A 22,710-nucleotide genomic window follows, 5' to 3' on the forward strand; every position below is an offset into this window, starting at 1 on the left:
TAAAATCAAATTTGCAATCAAAAAGTACTTTAGTGAATTTTTGATAAAGTGCACCGTTTTCAAGTTATAACCATTTTTAGGTAACTTTTTTGAAAATAGTCGCAGTTTTTCATTTTTTAAAAATAGTGCCCATGTTTGCCCACTATTGAAAAAAATATTTTTGAAAAGCTGAGAAAATTCTCTATATTTTGCTTTTTCGGACTTTGTTGATACGACCCTTAGTTGCTGAGATATTGCCATGCAAAGGTTAAAAAACAGGAAAATTGATGTTTTCTAAGTCTCACCCAAACAACCCACCATTTTCTAATGTCGATATCTCAGCAACTATAGGTCCGATTTTCAATGTTAAAACATGAAACATTCGTGAAATTTTCCGATCTTTTCGAAAAAAATATTTTCAAAAAAATTAAAACAAGACAAACACTTCAAATGGGCGTAATATTGAATGTTTGGCCCGTTTGAAATGTTAGTCTTGATTTTAAATTTTTGAAAATATTTTTTTCGAAAAGATCGGAAAATTTCACGAATGTTTCATATTTTAACATTGTAAATCGGACCTATAGTTGCTGAGATATCGACATTAGAAAATGGTGGGTTGTTTGGGTGAGACTTAGAAAACATCAATTTTCCTGTTTTTTAACCTTTGCATGGCAATATCTCAGCAACTAAGGGTCGTATCAACAAAGTCCAAAAAAGCAAAATATAGAGAATTTTCTCAGCTTTTCAAAAATATTTTTTTCAAAAGTGGGCAAACATGGGCACTATTTAAAAAAAAATGAAAAACTGCGACTATTTTCAAAAAAGTTACCTAAAAATGATTATAACTTGAAAACGGTGCACTTTATCAAAAATTCACTAAAGTACTTTTTGATTGCAAATTCGATTTTACATCGAAAAATGAAGCTGAAAAATTTTTGCGACCAATATTTCGATTTTTTGAAAAAATCTGTATTGATTAAAAAAATCATAACTCGGTCAAAGATTTTTTGCCCATTCTGGAAATTTCTGAAAAGTTGGCATTTTATGTCCTCTAAAACATATAAAAAAATAAAAAAAAATAAAAATAGTGTTTTTTTGCAAATCAAGTTTTAGTGACAAAAAATTAAATTAAAAATCACCAAAATTTTTTTTACCGTGTATAATTTTTTTTCAGTGTAGTCCATATCCATACCTACAACTTTGCCGAAGACACCAAATCGATCAAAAAATTCCTTCAAAAGATACAGATTTTTGAATTTTCACATATCGTTTTTGTATGGACAGCTGCCAAATTTGTATGGAAAATTATATGGACAAACTAATGATGCAAAATGGCTTCTTTGGGCATACCGAAGGCACCAAAAAAGTTTCAGCCGGATTAAAAAATACAAAAAAAATCGAATGACCGAAATCTCAGAGAATTGCTCTAGTGCTTAGAAAAATAGTTACGTTAAAAATTCTTAGTTTAAATTCCGGGGTGACTTTGATAGTCATAGTTTTTCTTGTTAAAATCATATTTAAGATGTTCAAACTTTATTTGTACATTAAATGTACCATCACTGAAGTAGCTGATACAGTTTTTAAGAAAAAAAATCAATGTTTATATTAAGTTAACTAAGTTTATAAGCTTTCTATCAAAATACTAATAAATGTTACATAAAATTGTTGAAAAGTAGGAATTTTGTCTGAAATTTGTTAAAACTAGTTCTGTTTATAAAATTATTGATTTATATTGCATTTTATACAAAGCACGAATCACAAGTTTTCACATTTTACATGAAATTTGTTCAACTGAAATTGCCTAAAAATTTTGAGTTTTTTTTAATTGTGTTTCAAGGACACATAATTTTTATTATTTACAAACTTATTTAACATTCACCTAGTGGAAAATTGTCCACAGAACCCGAAAATGCATTCCATTTTCCGATTCAAAATCATGTTCATTGAGAAAATCATGACACTTTGAGAAGTTTAAAATAATGACTTTCATCAACATTTTCTTAATTATAGTTAACTAACTTTTTAAACATTTCAAAATTTTATGCAAAGTTCTTCTTGAGGTACTTTGACCACTTCTCTACCACGGTCAGTATGATTCTGAACCATTCCGTACGTATTTTTAATTGTACTCTTCATTTTGCAGAAAAATCGCAAACCTATCAAAGTCACCCCGTTTTACGGTACTCAAAATTCCAAAATTCAAAATTTGTTTATTCAAAAATGTAAAACATCAATAATAAAACAAAATGATAATAATGAATTAAAATAAGAAACACATGTTTTAAATATTTTTCAATGTTTTTGTCGAAAAGGGAGACATTACACGAAAAAATATGAAAATTTAAAGAACAAACCAGAATTTAAACATTTCAATGAAAAAAAGGCATGAAAAATGCATAACACATGTCGGTTTGTAACCATTTATTTAAAAAAAAACTAAATTTGAACAAACCTTTTTTTCGGGGAACTGTACATTGAAAATTCACTAATCCTCAAAATATTTTTAAATTAACTAAAACATGTTCAAAATGATTACACACGTTTAATAATGCATTTTAAATTGTTTTCAGCTAATTCCACTAAATATTTTATTGAAATTCTGTAGTTTTTTTTATTGAAGAAAGGAGACAAAAACTCTTGAAAATATTTGCAACAGCCTAATTGAAAATTTAAAAATCTCAAATGAGTCTAAATGGAAGAAAAGCGAAAAATAAGCACTTCCAAAATAAACATAATTCAAAAATTTCTGGTTTTAAAAAAAAAAGAAAAAATCAGTAAAACAATTGAAAAACTTAAAAAAAAGGAATTTGAACAAAATTTGAGAATGATTTTTTGAATATTTGAATTTGAATACATACCAATATACCGAAATTTTCATAGTTTTAGAACTCAACATTCTAAAATTCAGGAATTAAAAAAAAATGTAGCGATTTTCTCAAGAAAACAGCATGATTCAAAAAAAAATTCTCCGATCAGGCTCAAAATTTTCATGGGGGTTTAAAATTTAAAGGTTTTAAAATATAAATAATATCACACGTAAAATTTGAAAAAAAAAACAATTTTATATTTTTTTAAAAACGGGAAACAAAAAAACTAAAATTCTGAAATTAAAGAAATTAAAGAATTTCAAAATAAACATGATTTTGTTTTTATTTTAATAAAAAAAATTATATTTTAAATAAGAAAATTCTACAAAAAAAAATATATTATTGCTAAAAAATTCATATTTTCAAAAATTAAACACTGAGTTATCATCATTGTTATCCGAGCATTCGTTGGTGAAGGTTGTCTGAATCAACATGACTCGTCGCGTCCCGGCGCAAAACGCCGGCAATATTGCCCTACCTGCGGCTCAAGCAGGCAAAAAAAGTGGGAATTTCCAAAAGGAAGGTTGAGGCCTCAACTGATGGCCAAAAACCGGGAATTTCCAAAAGGAAGGTGCTTTTGGAAGTGACATCGAACAGCAAAAAGACGAAAAAGAGCGACGGTACTGTACCGATGGACGAGGAGGAGGAGAACTCTTCGTCGCACGAGGAGCAGCTATTGAAGAACAACAAGTTTGCTGGACTGCCTGACGAGGACCAGGTAGCGGAAGCAAAGGAGAATGAAGTGAAACAGCGAAAGGAGAAACTGCCTCCTTTTTATGTGAGGCAATCAGCAGCAACGATCGACTTTCGTGCGGGGCTGGTTGAACTCATCAAGTCTGGGAAAGTCCAAGGCAACATTCGTCTGTGTCAGGACGGATTTAAGGTGCTGGTGCAATCCAGGCAGCACTATCAACTGGTCAAGGATTACTTGACCGAAAACGAGGCGGAGTACTTTACCCATGATGTCGTCATGGATAAGCCGTTCAAAATCGTCGTCAGAGGTCTGTACGACATGCCAGTGGAGGAATTAGCTGCCGAGCTAAAAGTTTTGAAACTGGATGTGTTGGCCGTGCACAAAATGAGCCGACGCAACAAAGACATCAAGTACCGTGACCAGCTCTACCTGCTGCATTTGGCTAAGGGATCGACGACGCTTCCTGAGCTGAAGGCAATTCGAGCGGTTTTCAACATTATCGTGTCGTGGGAGCGATACCGACCAGTGCATCGTGACGTCACACAATGCTTCAACTGCCTGGGCTTCGGGCACGGAGGTAAGAACTGCCACCTGAAGCGTCGTTGCGCCAAATGTGGTACCGATGCGCACATCACATCCCAGTGCATCCAAGATTCGCTGGTGAAGTGCCTCAACTGCAACGGTGAGCATTCGTCAACCGACCGAAAGTGCCCCAAGAGAGCTGAGTTCGTGAAAATTCGGCAGCAAGCATCGACGAAGAATCAGCCTCAGCGTCGTAGAACTCCTCCAGCCCTGGTGGAGCAACATTTTCCACCTCTTCAACCGCGACGCCAGGTCCCGAACTTGGCACCGTTGCCGTTGGATCCCAGGAAGAGAGCTGAGATGAATCATCCACGGCCGGGTTCCAGCCAGGAGCCGAGACCGCCACCACCGGGCTTCAGCCAGGAGCCAAGACCAACCCAAGAACCAGCAGTTGAGGAAAATGGTAATGATCTTTACACCTCAACCGAACTCCTCAATATTTTCAAACAGATGTCCGCTGCACTGCGTGGATGCAAAACCAAGACCCAGCAGATTGAAGTGCTGACCTCGTTCGTCATCCAGTATGGATCGTAGGTCCCTCAAGCTGCTGAATTGGAACGCTTGCTCCATTAGGAGGAAGAACTTAGAGCTGGTGGATTTTCTTCGCGAGAAGGAGATCGACGTAGCTGCCATCACGGAAACTCATCTGAAGCCCGGTGAAAAAGTTTATCTGCAAAACTACAAGATTGCGACGCAGCTCGACAGGACCACGTCTGGAGGAGGAGGTGTGCTTGTCGCTGTTCATCGTGATCTCAAGCCACGTCGGCTGCCACACTTCAAGCTGGACATCATCGAGGCCGTTGGGGTGGAAATTCCCACTTCGGTTGGCCCAGTACTCTTCATTGCTGCATACTGCCCACGTCAGGTGAATTCCAGAGATGGTTCAGCAGCAAAACTGAAGGGCGATATCCAGAAGCTGACACGCCGGAGCGCAAAGTACATCATTGCTGGTGACCTCAACGCGAAGCATGAAGTTTGGGGCAACAGCAGGAGGAATCGGAACGGAGTGATTCTGCACAACGATCTGCAAAACGGATACTACAACGTTGTGAGTCCGGATCGTCCAACGAGGGTGGCTCGGTCTGGGAATCACTCAATCATCGACTTCTTCATTACCAATATGGCTGAGAACGTGGCTCATCCTGAGGTGTTTGAAGAGTTGAGTTCTGATCACTATCCGGTGGTTGTGGAGGTTGGAGCTTCCATTACTCCACAGCGGCAACCAACCCGGAAAGATTACCACAACGTTGACTGGCAGCAGTTTCAGCAAGTGGTAGACAGCATCATCGACTATGATCAACACCCGGAAACTTCTGCTGATATTGATCGTTCGCTGGAGGTGATCCAGCAGGCTATCAACCAAGCAGAGGCTGCCAACGTTCGGGAGGTTCCTGTTAATTTTAAGGTAACTGATATTGACGTAGATACTAAACACTTGATTAGACTTAGGAATGTTTATAGGAGACAATATCAACGGACTGGGGACTATGACAAAAAGATTTCAGTGAACAATTTGAACAAAATCATACAAGACCGACTTGACAATATCAGAAATCAAGAATTTTCAAAACATGTAAGCCAGCTTGGGAATTATTCAAAACCATTTTGGAAACTTTCAAAAGTTCTTAAAAACAAACCAATGCCTATTCCTCCTCTTATTGTTGAGGATTCTCCTTTGATTACATCCGAGGAAAAGGCAAATGCACTTGGGCTTCATTTTGTTAGTTCACATAATCTTGGCGCTTCCATGACCAGCCGTAAAGAGACATCAGTTGCCAATAGTATTTCAACAATCAATGACTCTACCTTTGAATTTCCAGCAGATTCCCATGTTTCTGGTGAGGAAGTCAAAGTTGCAGTTAAACAAATGAAAAATATGAAAGCTCCAGGCTTTGATAACATTTTTAATCTAGTGTTGAAAAAACAGAGTGATCAGTTCTTTCAACATCTAGCCAATATTTTCAATAAATGTTTGCAACTTGGTTACTTCCCCACCAATTGGAAACTGGGCAAAGTCATACCAATTTTGAAGCCTCAAAAAGATCCAACATCGCCAACAAGTTATCGTCCCATTAGTCTTTTGAGTAGTCTGTCCAAACTCTTTGAGAAAGTCATCTATTCAAGGCTTTTGGATTTTACCAACGATAATAATATAATTTTGAATGAGCAGTTTGGCTTCCGAAAGGGGCATAATACTGCTCATCAGCTTACGAGAGTAACTAAAATCATCAAGCAGAACAAGCTTGAGTCTAAATCAACTGCTATGGCTTTGTTGGATGTTGAGAAGGCTTTTGACAATGTTTGGCATGATGGTTTGATACATAAACTGTATTTATACGGTTTTCCAATGTATCTTATCAAAATTATCCAGCACTATCTTTCGGAGAGATCGTTCAGGGTTTTTCTGAATGGGATTGCTTCTGGATTATTCAACATTGATGCTGGGGTTCCCCAAGGAAGTATTCTTGGCCCACTTCTGTACAATATTTTTACATCTGATTTGCCTACTCTTCCTGGTAATGGTGTGTTGTCACTTTTTGCTGATGACACTGCCGTTATTTATAAGGGTAAAATAACCAGATATTTAGTTGGCCGCCTTCAGAAGGGTCTTGACGTTCTTTCCGAATACTTTGGCGACTGGAAAATTCGCATTAATGCAGCCAAAACTCAAACCATCATTTTTCCACTTTCCAAATCGGCCAGATTTGCTCCAAAGGATGATGTTTTGATAAAAATGAATGATGTTTCGATACCCTGGTCGAAGGAAGTTGTCTATTTAGGTCTCATACTTGACTCGAAACTATTGTTTCGGCAGCATGTAGATAAAATATTGAACAAGTGCAGCATTCTCATCAGGTGTTTGTATCCTTTAATTAACAGAAAATCAAAGCTATCTTTGAAAAATAAGCTAGCAGTTTACAAACAAATAATTTACCCCGTTATTGAGTATGCAGTACCTGTTTGGGAGTGTTGCGCTAGAACTCATAAATTGAAGCTCCAGCGTGTCCAAAACAAGGTACTCAAAATGGTTTTGAATGTTCCTGGCTGGACAAGATCAAGTGAGGTTCATGAATTAGCAGAAGTAAAAATGTTGGATCAGAAGATTCAAGAAAAATGTTTGAAATTCAGGGAAAAATGTGCTATATCTGAATACCCCTTGATTCAAGGATTGGTTTAGTTTATGGTAAGATTAAGTTAGTTTTAGGTTAGGTTATGTTTTCTTAAATTTTTTTTCCTCATTGTACTTAGTGTTACAAAAATGATAAATCATATACTTTTAAAGTTAAGAAAATGAACAGTGTTTAAATCACGAAAAGCAAACTAAAGCTGAAGAGCCACAGCTGACCACTTATTATGTAAACCAAATGTAATTATTATAAGAAAGATTCAATAAAGTATATTTAATTCAAAAAAAAAAAAAAAAAAAAAAAAACACTGAGTTAGGCTGATAAAAATGTTTTTTTTTTCAAATATTTTTTCCCTTGGCTCCCGAGGTCACCAGAATTAAAACCAGAATTTCAAAATTTGAAAAAGTTGCTGAAAAATGCAGTCATTCGTTTCCAAAAATTCATGTTTTCAGGAAAAATATGTTTTACAAGAAAAAAAATTTACGGTGCTGTCACTGAATTTAAAAATACTTTTGAATGAATTTTTTAAAAAAATATTTTTTAAATATTTTTTTTATCGAAATTTGTCGGGCTTGGAGACAAAAAAAAATAAAATGTATAAACCATATAAAAAATTCAAAAAATCAAGAAATGAAAAAAATATTTTAAATTTGAAAATAATGTAAATCAAAAACACAAATAAAATAAATATTCTAAAATCTGAATACGATGAATTAAAAGATTCAAGAGTTTCAAACTAATAAAATATAAATTCATCAAAACTCAAAAACCTCAATTATCAAACATTTTAAATAGGATATTTTTGTTAAATGTCAGAAAAAAGAGTTCAAATTATAGAAAATTCAAAAACTCAATATTCAAAAATCCAAAAACTCAACGATTCAAAACATTAAAATTAAAAAAAGAAAATTAAAAATTACAGAAATTAAAAAAATAAAGAAAAAACGTGTTCGAACAATAGAACATAAAATTAATTTAAAAAAATATAAATTAAAATATTAGGAAATCCAGAAATTTAAAAATTCTACCACTCATAATTAAAAAATCTAAAAATTTCCGGTTTTTAAAAATTAAAAAAATCAATTAAACAATTGAAAATTTTTAAAAATTAAGAATTTGAACAAAATTGAAACTTGAGAACTTGAATGAATATTTGAATATTTGGATTTGAATACTTACCAATATACAGCAATTCCCCACGAAAACAGCATGATTCGAAAAAAAAGTTCTCCGATCGGGCTCAAAATTTTTCTGGGGGATCCTTGGCCGAAATAATTAGACCCGTATTTTTTTGATTGGCCATTAGGGCGACCTACGCCGTGTTAGGGTGGTTCGAAAAATGGCAATTTTCGTCGATTTTCGCAAAAACCATTTTTTTAAATCATTTCTCCGCGTTATTTCATCCGATTTTAGCTGTCCTAGACGCAAAAGAAAGGTGATTAGTTTGACTATTTGGGAAAAATAGTAAGAAGTTTCAAAAATCTAGCTTAACATTTGAAAAGGTTGAATGAAAACTTAAAATGCTGTTTTGAAGGTCTCGGGACCAAAGAGCCTATGTCTGAAAATATTTTTATCGGATTCCTCGGAAAATTTTACATAACATATCAAAAAATGGTGAAGTTATGTTTTCGATACTCTGAGATACGATTTTTTGAATATAAAAACTGGGTTTTTCGACGCACCACGCGCAAAAATGGAAAAATGACGAAAACGGGAAAAAATCGACTTTTTTCACTAAAACTGCGATAACTTTAAAATTTCAGCGATAACCTCAAATGTTTAGCTAGATTTTTGAAACTTCATACTATTTTTCCCAAATAGCCAAACTAATAACCTTTCTTTTGCGTCTAAGACAGCTAAAATCTGACGAAATGGCGCGGAGATATGACTTTTTAAAAAAAAAAGTGGTTTTTGCGAAAATCGACGAAAATTGCCATTTTTCGAACCACTCTAACACGGCGTAGGTCACTCTAATGGCCAAACAAAAAAATACGGGTCCAATTATTTCGGCCAAGGATCCCCCAGAAAAAAAATTGAGCTCGATCGGAGAACTTTTTTTTGAATCATGCTGTTTTCGTGGGGAATTGCTGTATACCGAAATTTTCATAATTTTAGAACTCAACATTCTAAAATTCAGGAATTAGAAAAATACAGCGATTCCTCAAGAAAACAGCATGATTAAAAAAAAGTTCTCCGATCAGGGTCAAAACTTTTATGGGGGTTCCGTGGCCCAAATAATTAGACCCGTAATTTTTCTTTTTCTTTTTGTGATCTACGCCATATTAAGGTGGTCCAAAAAATGACAATTTTGGTCGATTTTTGCAAAAACCACATTTTTCAATAAATTAAAACTCCGCGCCATTTCAACCGATTTTAGCTGTGTTGAACGCAAAAGAAAGGTCATAAGATAGAGTTTTGAGGAAAAAATGTGAAAAGTTTTAAAAATCTAGACTAACATTTGAAAAGGTCCTATGAAAAATTTAAATGCTGTTTTGAAGGTCTCGGAACCATAACATAACATAACACATCAAAAAATGGTGAAGTTGTTATTAGCATTTTCCTGGATTTCCAACGCGTCGCGCGCAAAAACGTGCAAAAATGTTGTTATTAAAGGTCGCAAATCAGCTATAAATTATATGATACTAATGATATCGTGAAATGGAATTCGAATGATCGTTAAAATATAAATACTTAAAATTAATAAAACGATCGTTTTTCTTTCATCCCACAGCCGAAGCCGACTCGATAGGATGCGTGGAGGTGCTGGCCACGGTCTGCTCGACCATTCTGATGTTCCTGACGCTGCCCATCTCGATCTTCCTCTGCTTCAAGGTGGTCCAAGAGTACGAGCGTGCCGTCATCTTCCGGCTAGGTCGATTGAGGTGAAATTCTACGAAACCTTTCAAAATTATCATCCAATAATCACACTTTTATTCAAACTTCCAGATCGGGTGGCGCCCGCGGTCCCGGCGTCTTCTTCGTGCTGCCCTGCATCGACAACTACTGCAAGGTCGATCTCCGTACGGTGTCCTTCGACGTGCCACCGCAGGAGGTGTTGACGCGTGATTCCGTAACGGTTTCGGTGGATGCCGTCGTGTACTATCGCATTCGGGATCCGCTGAACGCGGTCGTGCAGGTCGCCAACTACAGCCACTCGACGCGGCTGCTGGCGGCGACGACGCTGCGAAATGTGCTCGGAACGCGCAATCTGTCCGAGCTGCTGACGGAACGGGAGGCCATTTCGCACTCGATGCAGGTCACGCTGGATGAGGCCACCGATCCGTGGGGAGTGCAGGTGGAACGCGTTGAAATGTGAGTTTTAAAACTTTTATTTTTTGTAACATCGCGATAACTGGTGATGGTAACAAGCAAACCCCTTGTGTTTATACATGATATTGTTGAATATTGTTACACTCTAAAAAATAACCTTTCAAAGTTACAAAAAACACGAAGTTTTAAAATGAAAACTTTTGTCTCAAATGACAATGGTCAAAAAAGTAAAAAAGTACATTAAATTTCCCATTAAATAACATGTTCCAATGTTTTATACAGTTGAGGATCAAAAAAATGGCAAAGGTTTTTAAACTATTGTTGTGCAATTTTCGAATAATAAAACGTTGTTTAATGTTTTGAGTACGCAATCAAATCGGGCGTCCAATTTTACGGGGTCGGGTCAATCGGCAGAAAACCGAACGGCAGAATGCCGAATGGCAGAATGCCAAATGGCAGAAATTTCAATCGGCAGAAAAATAAATGGCCGAATGATAAATGGCAGAAAAGGTCAAATGGCAGAATATAATATGGCAGAAAAGGTCAATCGGCAGAAAGGGTCAATGAGCAGAAAATTAAGAAGCCGAAAAATCGAAAGGCAGAAAAATCAAAAGGCAGAAAAATTAAAAAGCAGAATAGTTAAATGGCAGAACGTTAATAAGCAGAAAAATTAATTGGCAGAAAATTAATTAGCAGAAAATTAAATGGCAGAAAGTTGATCAGCAGAAAAAATAAATAGCAGAAAATTAAATGGCAGAAAATTAAACGGCAGAATAGTTAGTTGGCAGAATAGTTAAATGGCAGAATAGTCAAATGGCAGAACAGCCAAATGGCAGAATAATCAAATGGCGGAATAATTAATTAGCAGAAGAGTTGAATGGCAGAATAGTTAAATGGCAGAATGTCAAATGGCAGAATAAATAATTCACAGGAGAGTTGAATGGCAGAATAGTCCAATGGCAGAACAGTCAAATGGCAGAATAGTCAAACGGCAGAATAGTCCAATGGCAGAACAGTCAAATGGCAGAATAGTCAAATGGCAGAATTCACTTGATTTAATATTATAGAACGTTCATTTGAAGTGCCGGTGCGGCACTGAGTGCCGCACTCGTCGGTGCCAGTTTTGATTCAATCGAACGTCATTTGTCAGTGTGCGTGGAACTCGCATGAAACTGAAAAAATATCGAGTGCGGCACTAGAGTTTCAGTTCCAAGATGGCACACTGACAAATGACGTTCGATTGAATCAAAACTGGCACCGACGAGTGCGGCACTTCAAATGAACGTACTATTAATATTAAATCAAGTGAATTCTGCCATTTGCAGGCCAAGAGTGAATGATACTGATATGATGCCTCTTCGTCTTCAGTTGACGCTCAGGCGAGGAACATCCTGGAAGGAGCGTCACTGACTACGCCCGTAGTCCTGTTAGATCATTCTTGATCAGAACAGTATAGCTCTGGTTCCTTGCAAGTGAGCAATTCTCTACCAAAACCGGAAATGGATTTTATTTGCATTTTTTGATTTGGCTCAAACTTTGTGGGGGCCTTCCCTATGACCAAAGAAGCCATTTTGCATCATTAGTTTGTCCATATAAATTTCCATACAAATTTGGCAGCTGCTCATACAAAAATGGTACGTAAATATTCGAAAATCTGTAACTTTTGAAGGAATTTTTTGATCATTTTGGTGTCTTCGGCAAAGTTGTCGGTATTGTTAAGGACTATTCAGAAAAAATAGGTACACGGAAAAAAAAATTCCCGATTTTTTTATTAACTTTTTTTCACAAAAACTCAAATTCCCAAAATACGTATTTTTTGATTTTCGAGATTTTTTATATGTTTTAGGGGACAAAAATCCACAACTTTTGAGCTATAGAGAAACATGGTAAAAAAATCTGCCGCCGAGTTATGATTTTTTGAAAAACTGGTGATTTTTGGAAAAAATCGAAATTTCATACATAAAATTTTTTTGACCTCATTTTTTTATGCAAAATTAAATTTGCAATCGAAAATTACTTTACAGATTTTTTGATAAAGGGCCCCGCTATAAAATGTCTAAGAGACATTGAAGATTGGACCTCTGGTTGTTGAGATACAGCGGCTTAAAGAAAAAGAAACACGAAAATTGAAGTTTTCTAAGTCTCACCCAAACAGCCCACGATTTTCTAATGACGATATCTCAGCAACTAATGGTCCGATTTTCAATGTTAATACATGAAACATTCGTGAAATTTTCCGATCTTTTCGAAAAAAATATTTTGAAAATTTTTAAATCAAGACTAGCATTTTAAATGGGCGTAATATTTAATGTTTGGCCCTTTTAAAATGTTAGTCTTGATTTAATTTTTTTTTAAATATTTTTTTCGAAAAGATCGGAAAATTTCACGAATGTTTCATGTATTAACATTGAAAATTGAACCATTAATTGCTGAGATATCGTCATTAGAAAATCGTGGGCTGTTTTCTGAAATTTTCAAAAAAAATATTTTTAGAAATGGTCACTCATGGTCACTATTTTTAAAAATCGAAAAACTGCAAATATTTCGCTGAAATCAAACTTTTGGTGGCTATATCTTAAAAACGGGGCCTTTTATCAAAAAATCTGTTAAGTAATTTTCGATTGCAAATTTAATTTGCATAAAAAAATGAGGTCAAAAAAATTTTATGTATGAAATTTCGATTTTTTCCAAAAATCACCAGTTTTTCAAAAAATCATAACTCGGCGGCAGATTTTTTGACCATGTTTCTCTATAACTCAAAAGTTGCGGATTTTTGTCCCCTAAAACATATAAAAAATCTCGAAAATCAAAAAATAAGTATTTTGGGAATTTGAGTTTTTGTGAAAAAAAAGTTAATAAAAAAATCGGGAATTTTTTTTCCCGTGTACCTATTTTTTATGAATAGTCCTTAAAAATACCTACAACTTTGCCGAAGACACCAAAATGCTGCCAAATTTGTATGGAAATTTATATGGACAAACTAATGATGCAAAATGGCTTCTTTGGTCATAGGGAAGGCCCCCACAAAGTTTGAGCCAAATCAAAAAATAAAAAAAAATTAAAATGGTCGAAATCGGCCGGTTTTGTAGAGAATTGCTCAAGTGTCCTATTTTCTTACCTCCACGTTGGCTTGGTTTTCATGATGACCTAGCTAGTGGCCTGTGGAAACGGATCGTAAACCTTTGACCAGCGAGGGTCAGAGTCGAGACGGCTAGAAGAAAGGGGCGCGTCAATGTGGGAAAGGGAAGTTATTTGTGATTGTAGACGGTATTGTTTTGATTCGCAGTATGTTGAGTCAACTGCTGTGGATGTACCTGAGCATCGCACAACGGGGGTTCTCTTCTTTCCATTTCAGCTAACAGCTATCTTCTGTTTATTTTGTTTCACTGATTTTCTAAAACGGCTTCTGTTTACTATCCTCCATTTGATTTCGATTTTACTTATTTGATTCTCTTATTTCTCAACGCTTTTCCACTCTATTTTACCAATTGATGCAGCTGTAACAAACTGTCTGCTTTCCCTTAATTTTGTTTATCATGTGCCTTTTCTTTATTTATCTATTTGAATAATTTCTCATCTTCCCTGAAAATTGCCCTCAATACAATCTAAGCTTGTTTGTTACCTCTATTTATTAACTATTGTTAATTTCTTTATCTACTTCATAAATTACTATCTTTCTTTTACTATTGATTCTTTACATAGTATATTTCCTTCACTGTCCATTGTTTTGAAACTTCACCTGTTTCTTAAGCAAGTGAGGTTCGAGCCCTTACTCAATTTAGGATAGACACAAATATTACTATTGTACTTTTGAAAAACTTTTCAAAAATGCTACACAGTAAATAACAATTAGTTTTTGAATTCAAACTAAAATAAAACAGTTTTTGCTTTAAAGAAAGTTGATAGGCACACTATAAATGGCTAGGCGCTTATACTTACATCAAACCCTACGTAATGTACCACCCCCGGCCGAGTTTAAATGCGTAACCGGAAAAGAAGGTGTGCATGCCTGGCACGAACACTCAAAGCGTGTTCTAGCGTGTTGCTCGTACTGACTCAGAGCAAGGGTGAGATGTAGGTGTAAGGGCAGTGCGTGTTCGTCGGGAACCTAGTGCATAAGATCGGTCAAGGCCCGTTCTTACACTGAAAATTGCGAATTGCGAAGTGAATTCTGCCATTTGACTATTCTGCCGTTTGACTATTCTGCCATTTGACTGTTCTGCCATTGGACTATTCTGCCGTTTGACTATTCTGCCATTTGACTGTTCTGCCATTGGACTACTCTGCCCTTCAACTCTCCTGTGAATTATTTATTCTGCCATTTGACATTCTGCCCTTTAATTATTCTGCCATTCAACTATTCTGCTAATTAATTATTCCGCCATTTGATTATTCTGCCATTTGGCGGTTCTGCCATTTAAATATTCTGCCATTTAACTATTCTGCCAACTAACTATTCTGCCGTTTAATTTTCTGCCATTTAATTTTCTGCTATTTATTTTTTCTGCTGATCAACTTTCTGCCATTTAATTTTCTGCTAATTAATTTTCTGCCAATTAATTTTTCTGCTTATTGACGTTCTGCCATTTAACTATTCTGCTTTTTAATTTTTCTGCCTTTTGATTTTTCTGCCTTTTGATTTTTCGGCTCTTTGACTTATTCTGCCAATTAATTTTCTGCCTTTTAATTTTCTGCTGATTGACCTTTTCCGCCATTTAATATTCTGCCATTTGACCTATTCTGCTATTTGTCCTTTCTGCCATGTAATTTTCTGCCATTTGGCATTCTGCCATTCGGCATTCTGCCGATCGATTTTCTGCCGATTGACCCGACCCCCAATTTTACATAAAAGTTCCTTTGACACCCCATTCATCACCATTTCAGGCTGCAAATGATTGAAAACACGTCTTTGTTTCCGAATTTTCAAACATAAAAGGGTCGGCCGCCTCTCCGTCACGATATAGCGAAAATTGATTCATGATCTGAAACCAAAATTACCCCTTATGACAAACTTTGCGAAAAAAACAGTTTAAACTGTTTCATACGACCTTTTCAAAAACAACTCATAAACAATATTGACAGCACCATTGGCGGTGACTCTAGGAAACTGCATGCTTGTCAGATTTTTTGGTACCCTATACTCACCCACCCACACACACAGACATTTGCTCAGAATTTGATTCTGAGTCGATATGTATACGTGAAGGTGGGTCTAGGAGGTCAAATAAAGTAGTTCATTTTTCGAGTGATGTTATAGCCTTTCCTCAGTGAGGTGAGGAAGGCAAAAATCGGTGCAGATTTGTAAATGTTTTTAAAACTAAAATAAGGGGAACTATACCCTTTTCCCGCCTATTTGTATTATCGGCCTATCAGCACTTTGATCATGAATTACAGCTTTCATTAAGTGTTTTTGACTGTTCCAAAGTAATAAATAGCTCAAATAAAATTGAGCAAGCAACTCTCCATTGATTTTTTTTTATTCTTATTTTATTAACTTATTTTTATTAGGTCCTTTTAGGTGCTACGACCAGGTTGGGACCGAGTATCAGTTTACAATCAAAATATAAAAAAAAAATAAAAATAAAAGAAACTCATTACACTCCATACTTGGAGATCATGTAACTGACGAGGGTTACTTGGTCCAAGCGGGTCTTGCAGGTTTTGAATCTGCCGACTGCAAAACTGTAGAGCACCTCCCCGGCTTCCTCTTTCGTGGCTCCACCGTCTCGGGAGCCACTGCTTCCTTGGCTTCTTCCTGCGGGGCGAGGGCGATCCTTCGATTTTCCGTCCGGGACTGCACCCGGCAACGGAGGGAACTCCGCCGGCGTGAACGCCGGAACTGCTGGACCCTGCTTCTCCGCCTTCCTTGCCGGCGGTTTCGGTTTCGACGCCTGCTGGCGCCTCCGGATGAAGTCCGCACGCTTAGGGCAACTGCGGTCCGTGGCTTCGTGGGCTCCAGAGCAGTTGGCACACCACTTCGGCTCGGCTTCTTGGACTTTGCACTCGTCCGTCTTGTGGGGACCCCCACAGTTGTTGCACCTGCCTTTCAGCTGACAGTTCCTGGTTCCATGACCCAGCTGCAAGCAGTTCCTGCACTGGGTCACGTTCGGCCGCTTGTTCCGGTAGGCCTCCCACCGGATGATAGTGCTTGCCACAACTTGCATTGCAGAGAGCTTCTTCAGATTGGTGTATCCCTTGGGGAAGACCACAATGTACGGAGTTTCGTCCACGGTGGACTTTTCCTTCCGCTTGATGACATGCACCTCCAGCGCGTCCACCTTGAGATCCCTCTTCAGAAGGTACTTGACCTCGTCCGGTTTCAGTTCATCAGGAAAACCACGAAGAACCACCCGATGATTTCGTTCGCTCCGCCGATCGTGGGTGTAGAATTCCACTTTCTTCTTGTTGAGTAGCTCTTGCAACTTGTCAAAATCTTTGACAGAGAAGCAGGTTACCTTGGTTCCAAATCGGGTTAGTTTGTAAATCGGTTTGAAACCTAATTTATAACTTTCCACTATCGCCACGAGCTTGTAAAAATCCGCGGTGTTCTTCACCACCAAAGGTGGTTGCTTTTGTTTATCTGCCGACTGTCCGGATGGTGGAACCGCCGGGGCGTCCCCTCCTCCTTCTGGGCTGGCATTGTTGTTGTTTTTGTCACCCGAAAGCGCGCTGAATTTGTTGCTATTGAGCAGGGTCTTCTCAACTTTTTCTCCTTCGATGCCGATTCCAGTGACCTCGCTGGACTTCTTCCGCTTCCGATTCCCGCGGACGTGACGAAAATATTCCTCCTCGGAGGATTCCTCCACCTCCATCTGTCAAAAACTTCCAAGCACGCGAGATGACAACACGAGCAAAACACGTCTTAACTTGTCGCTGGCTGGCGACTGAGTGACTCTCCATTGATGATACATCTGAAAATGTTGAGTTAATAGCGGAAAACGGTAGAAGTGATGAGGTGGAGCGGTCGTGGCTGAATAGGGGGATGGCGTCGCTATTTTTAGACCACGTTTTCCACTTTTTCTCATCGAAACCGACTACTTTATCGACTTCATTTTGCTGGGCGAGATAGGACGCCGTCTATTTTTAGACGATGACTCAGCACTTTTCCACTCTTGCACTTAAAAAAACCAGGTGGCAGCACGATGTAACGCCACGTCCCTATGGTTACGGTGTTCGCTTAATAAGCAAATGGTCCTAGGTTCGATACCCATCTGCTCACAACGAGAAAGTTCTGGACTCATTGAATTTGGAAATTAATGAAAAACATGAAGCTCACGGCGGGGTTCGATCCCCTGTCCTTAGGATTGGCAAGCAAAATGCTTTCCACTTTACCGTGGAGCATTGGTAGCTTGAGTAGGACTTAGACTGATATAGTTGAATACAAGAAACGGACGAAAATAAAGTTGAATGCAAGTTGAATATCAGAACATACAAGAATGCATTGCATTGCATGCATGCAGGCGCATTTGAAATGAACCCACATTACCTCGCTATAAAATAGCCTGGGCGACTGATAGAATTCATCCAATAAGAGATGAGAAGAATTGAAAGCTTTCCCATTAGAAATGAGAACTTACGAAGAATTCGAACAACAATGCAACGGTCGTTACCACTCGCCTAGGGTGGATCCTCAGACCATTCACCTTCCCAAAAACCGTCCAACTCCAAGCGAAACTTACTTGGGGACACCGTGGTGACTTGCCCTTGACTTGACCCCTTAAACAAGTGGAGAATCAATCCCTCAGTCTTCCAAATCCCTTTCCTTGTCCCTGGTGCGCGGTGGAGATGGAAGCGGCCGGCAATGGACGGCTGCCATGGTGGTGAGAATCTGGCTCAGGTGGAATTGGTTCTATTCTCAATTATCGATTCCTAGGCAACATCACATGGCGAAAATCCAGTCTGCAATCCGCTAAAATCACCGTCTCCTAGCGAAGCGAAAACGGTAGAAGTGATGAGAATTGGTCGAACGGCTTAGAGTGATTTAAATGGGCATAGGAGTTTATTTTGAGCAACATTTATTGTTCGAAAAACTTCACCCTTTCTTTTTTTATTCCAGTTTTATAACCAGCCTATTCTACAACTAACAATCACAATCTTTTGCCTAAATTATGTTTTACAAACTATTCTAGTAACTTTTGAGAATTTTCGAAAAAAAATGTGATTTGGGTTGTTTTTTAGAGGATTATTTTAATTTTGAAAAATAAACGTAAAAATGTTGATACATTTTGTCGCTTCACCGAAAAAATTATTGGAATAGTTTGTGTTTATTTTGGTCTGGAAATATTTGAAAAATCAGAGAAATAATGGAGTATATTGATAAACAAAATACTTTTTCATTCAAAATCATACTGAAATTTAGCCTATTAAAAAAATGCAAAATCTCACCAAAAATAAAAATATTTTATTAATTACATTTTGAAATGTTAAAAAAAATCCTCTTGCTTATAAAAGAAAATCATTTTTCCAAAAATCTTTTTTTCCACAAATCTTTTTATTAACTGGTTTCGATAAACTTTCCTGAAATTTGTTTATAAGAATGATATAATTCTGCTTTCTATTTTTTAAGTTCCTCGACTCTGGTCTAGGACGAGGAGGACAATAAATTTCAAACATGATTTTATAAATGTCGAAACAAAAAGTAACACAAAATGCTTTTTTTATTATTACAGTTATGCTACATCCAAAGGAAAAATATATCTCAAAATCTGCTACAGGGGATTTGCTGCAGAAAATGTCACATTTTATAGAGCAATTCCAGCTCAAATCAGGAATTTTACTGGTAACGTCATGATTCGAATTCCCGGACGCTTCGAAACCCGGACACTTCATCTTGTTTTAACAATTATTTGGATATAAGTTCGAATTATGAATGTCAAAACTGTTTCATTTGATTAATTCCAACATCAACTTTCATTTAAAGTTTTTTTGAAGGCTGTAGTTAATGCCAAAACAATTTAATACAATAAAATTATAAGTTTACCAAAAATGCGAAACATTTCACTTGAAATATTTCATAGGCGTTCGAAGCACCGGGAAGGCAAAGTAGAAATTTATGGTGTCGATTTCCTTAAATTCTAGCAAATGTTTATATAAACTATCGATTGTTTTGATGTTAACAGCTTAGGGACCATCCATAAACCACGTGGACACTTTAGGGGGGGGGGGGGGTATGGCGATTGTCCACGACCCATACAAATAAGATTTTTTTTGTATGGACAATTGTCCACGAAGGGGGGTGGGGGGGTAACAGATTCCAAAAAAAGTGTCCACGTGGTTTATGGATGGTCCCTTATTTGAGACCTAAAGAATGCCATTCACTAACATTTCAGTCCAAATTTGTGCTATTCATAAGTAAAACCGAGTGTCCGGAATTCGAATAAGCTTTATCAGTGTCCGTGGCGCAGGGGTAGCGGCTTCGGCTGCCGATCCCGATGATGCTATGAGACGCGGGTTCGATTCCCGCCTTATCCACTGAGCTTCTATCGGATGGTGAAGTAAAACGTCGGTCCCGGTTTCTCCTGTCTCGTCAGAGGCGCTGGAGCAGAAATCCCACGTTAGAGGAAGGCCATGCCCCGGGGGGCGTAGTGCCAATAGTTTCGTTTCGTTTTTTATCAGTGTCCGGGATTCGAAGCACAACAAGTAATTTTAAATTCAAAATTCTGATAAAAAATTGTTAGAAAAGACTTATTTTGCATGTATTTTCTTGAAACTGACTGTTCATACTACATCCTGATGATGTTTCTACATTTCCAACTTATTACATGATTTTTTGCCAGCTATAACAAAAATGATATGGTACTAAGTGTCCGGATTTCGAATCATGACGTTACTTTTGTACCCGACCCTCTCCGATTTCAATGAAACTTTGTAGACATGTTATCCTAGGCCTATATAAGCCATTTTTGTGTATATGGAGCCAATTGTACTCGAAAATGACATTGGAGAAGGACGTATGTTATTTTCATATTTTTGTATTCTGTAATTTAAAAATGACTGTATCTCGAAGGCGTTGCATCATACCAAAAAGTGGTCAAAGACAAACTTGTAGGAAATTGAGAGATTCGACAGAAACGTGCACGCATCCTGGTGGCGAGTAGAAACACTACGCAACGATGTTCGGAATGACAGCGTGCTTGGAAATATATATTTTTTTTTGTAGTTTTTGATTTTTATTTCCTTCAAATATTTTTTAACGTCGATGAAAGTCATTGTAAAGTGTGGCAATCGCATAAACGAACCAAATGATTTAAAAATCATAGGGGCTGAGTTAATTTTTCATGTTTTTTCCTCAAATTTACCAAAAAGATCTCTTGAAAAATTTATTTAAATATGATTTATTTGATTGATAATGCTCCTTATGTGTGTATTATTGATAGAACAAACTATTAGAGTCATATTACAGCATAATATCAATAATTTTCTCAAAAAATTGCCAGTTATTCGAATTTTTCCAAAAAAATCCAAAAAATCACCAAAATGCATTTTTAAGGTCAATATTTTGGCCAAAGGGGAAGAGAAGTAAAATTTAAACACTTTTACATAACATTTCATCATTACTTTTAACTTTTGCAACATTTAACTCAAGTTATCCAAAATATCGATCATCTTTTTAGAAAAATCGTTTTAATAAAATTCCAGTCACAATTAATCACTACAAATCACCACGCATTATGATCGTTAGCGAAATTGCCACACTTTGCGATACCCCACTTTTCTGAAAATGCTTGATTTTTCATCATAAACGCGATTTTTCCCTAAAAACTGCTCAAACTGTATGGGGGCTATCATTCCGAACACCGCTGGAACAACAGCGAACCTAGCGGGAAAACCGTCGTCGAATTCTTCAATTGGATGAGCTTTCTGAAAAAAATACACTGAAAGAAAAATACACGCCAATTCTATGAATTTTTTTAATTTTTATGTTTAAAAATTAAATTTTAAGGTGATGTCACGATTTTTTTCGTTCAAATTTTTTGAGGAAATAGCCTTAGATGTTATCAAAAGACTGACGAAAAATGCAGGCTGGTATGTCTCTCCAAAAAAAATACAAAAATCATTTACTAAAACTGTTTTTTGAAAAGTGATCTAAACGTCATAATAATCAAAAACCGATAGTGGGAATCGATTCTCCAGACAATTTTACATAAAAGTCTCCATATTGACCATTGTCCTAAGTCAAATCCTTGCTAATATACAGTGATTTTAAAAATAAAAATGTTGAAAAATCAGCTTCGAATATTTTTTTCAGCTGAATTTTTTAATTCCACTTACATATTACAAACTAACCTGTCTACCGCTCCCATTCTCCCCCCCCTTTCCAGTAAGGACGTCTCCCTGCCCGACTCCCTCCAGCGTTCGATGGCGGCCGAAGCGGAGGCGGCCCGCGAGGCCCGCGCCAAGGTGATCGCGGCCGAGGGTGAGATGAAGTCCTCCCGTGCCCTCAAGGAAGCCTCGGACATTATGTGCGAAAGTCCGGCGGCGCTGCAACTGCGCTACCTGCAAACCCTGAGCAGCATCGCCGGCGAGAAGAACTCCACGATCGTGTTCCCGCTGCCGATCGAACTGATCGGCCCGCTCATGAACATGACCTCGACGTTGTGCCCACCGAAGCCACCGGCGACGCCGGTCAGCGTCCAGAGCGAGTAGCCCTCGCCACCAAAGTCCGAGCTCGGTGCCGGTGGCAGCAGCAACAGCAGTTTCTCCTGGGAGGACAAAGTTGGTCCGCTGCAAGCGAGCCAACGGAAACTGTCTGCCATGTGCGAGTTTGCGGATATTTGAGAAAAAAAAATGAAGAAGATGATGAAATCGATGAAGAAAAGTTCAATTAAACCATATTTCTAACACAATAACTAGACGTGCCAAATTTTGTTTGTTTTACGCAACACCATCGAAGTTGATGTTAATTTTTCTTTTGTAAATAAACGATTTATATTACTGATTCACAGTTGTACGCTTTCAATCCATTAGAGAAAATACCAGTCTTATTTCTTTCGATCGTTTCCTGTTTCCACCAAGAGCAGCGAATGACCAAGATCGTTTAAGCTGCCAGAAATAAATGAATTACCCGGGCAGACGGTAATAACAAAATTCATGCCATTTCAATAACAAATACTGTTAAAATAACAAAAAAGTGTTATGGAATATTCTTGGAAAATCAATTTTTGCATAAGAGTTAAATAACAGTTTATGT

At 37.2% G+C, this 22,710-nt stretch overlaps 1 protein-coding gene across 4 annotated transcripts in view; it reads left to right on the forward strand.

The window, feature by feature from the left end:
* The window catches only part of LOC120419152 (band 7 protein AGAP004871-like), a 99,605-nt gene extending 77,147 nt beyond the window's left edge, over positions 1 to 22,458 (forward strand). For all 4 annotated transcript variants that reach the window (XM_039581798.2, XM_039581805.2, XM_039581813.2 and 1 more), the window contains 3 exons: positions 9,982 to 10,132; positions 10,197 to 10,562; positions 21,842 to 22,458. In XM_039581798.2, the coding sequence (XP_039437732.1) occupies positions 9,982 to 10,132; positions 10,197 to 10,562; positions 21,842 to 22,166 (842 nt within the window). In that variant the 3' untranslated portion in view covers positions 22,167 to 22,458. The remainder of the gene's footprint in view (positions 1 to 9,981; positions 10,133 to 10,196; positions 10,563 to 21,841) is intronic.
* The last annotated feature ends 252 nt before the right edge of the window (positions 22,459 to 22,710 follow it).

This window comes from Culex pipiens, chromosome 3 (assembly GCF_016801865.2).
Source record: "Culex pipiens pallens isolate TS chromosome 3, TS_CPP_V2, whole genome shotgun sequence".
NCBI classification, from domain to species: Eukaryota; Metazoa; Arthropoda; class Insecta; order Diptera; family Culicidae; genus Culex; species Culex pipiens.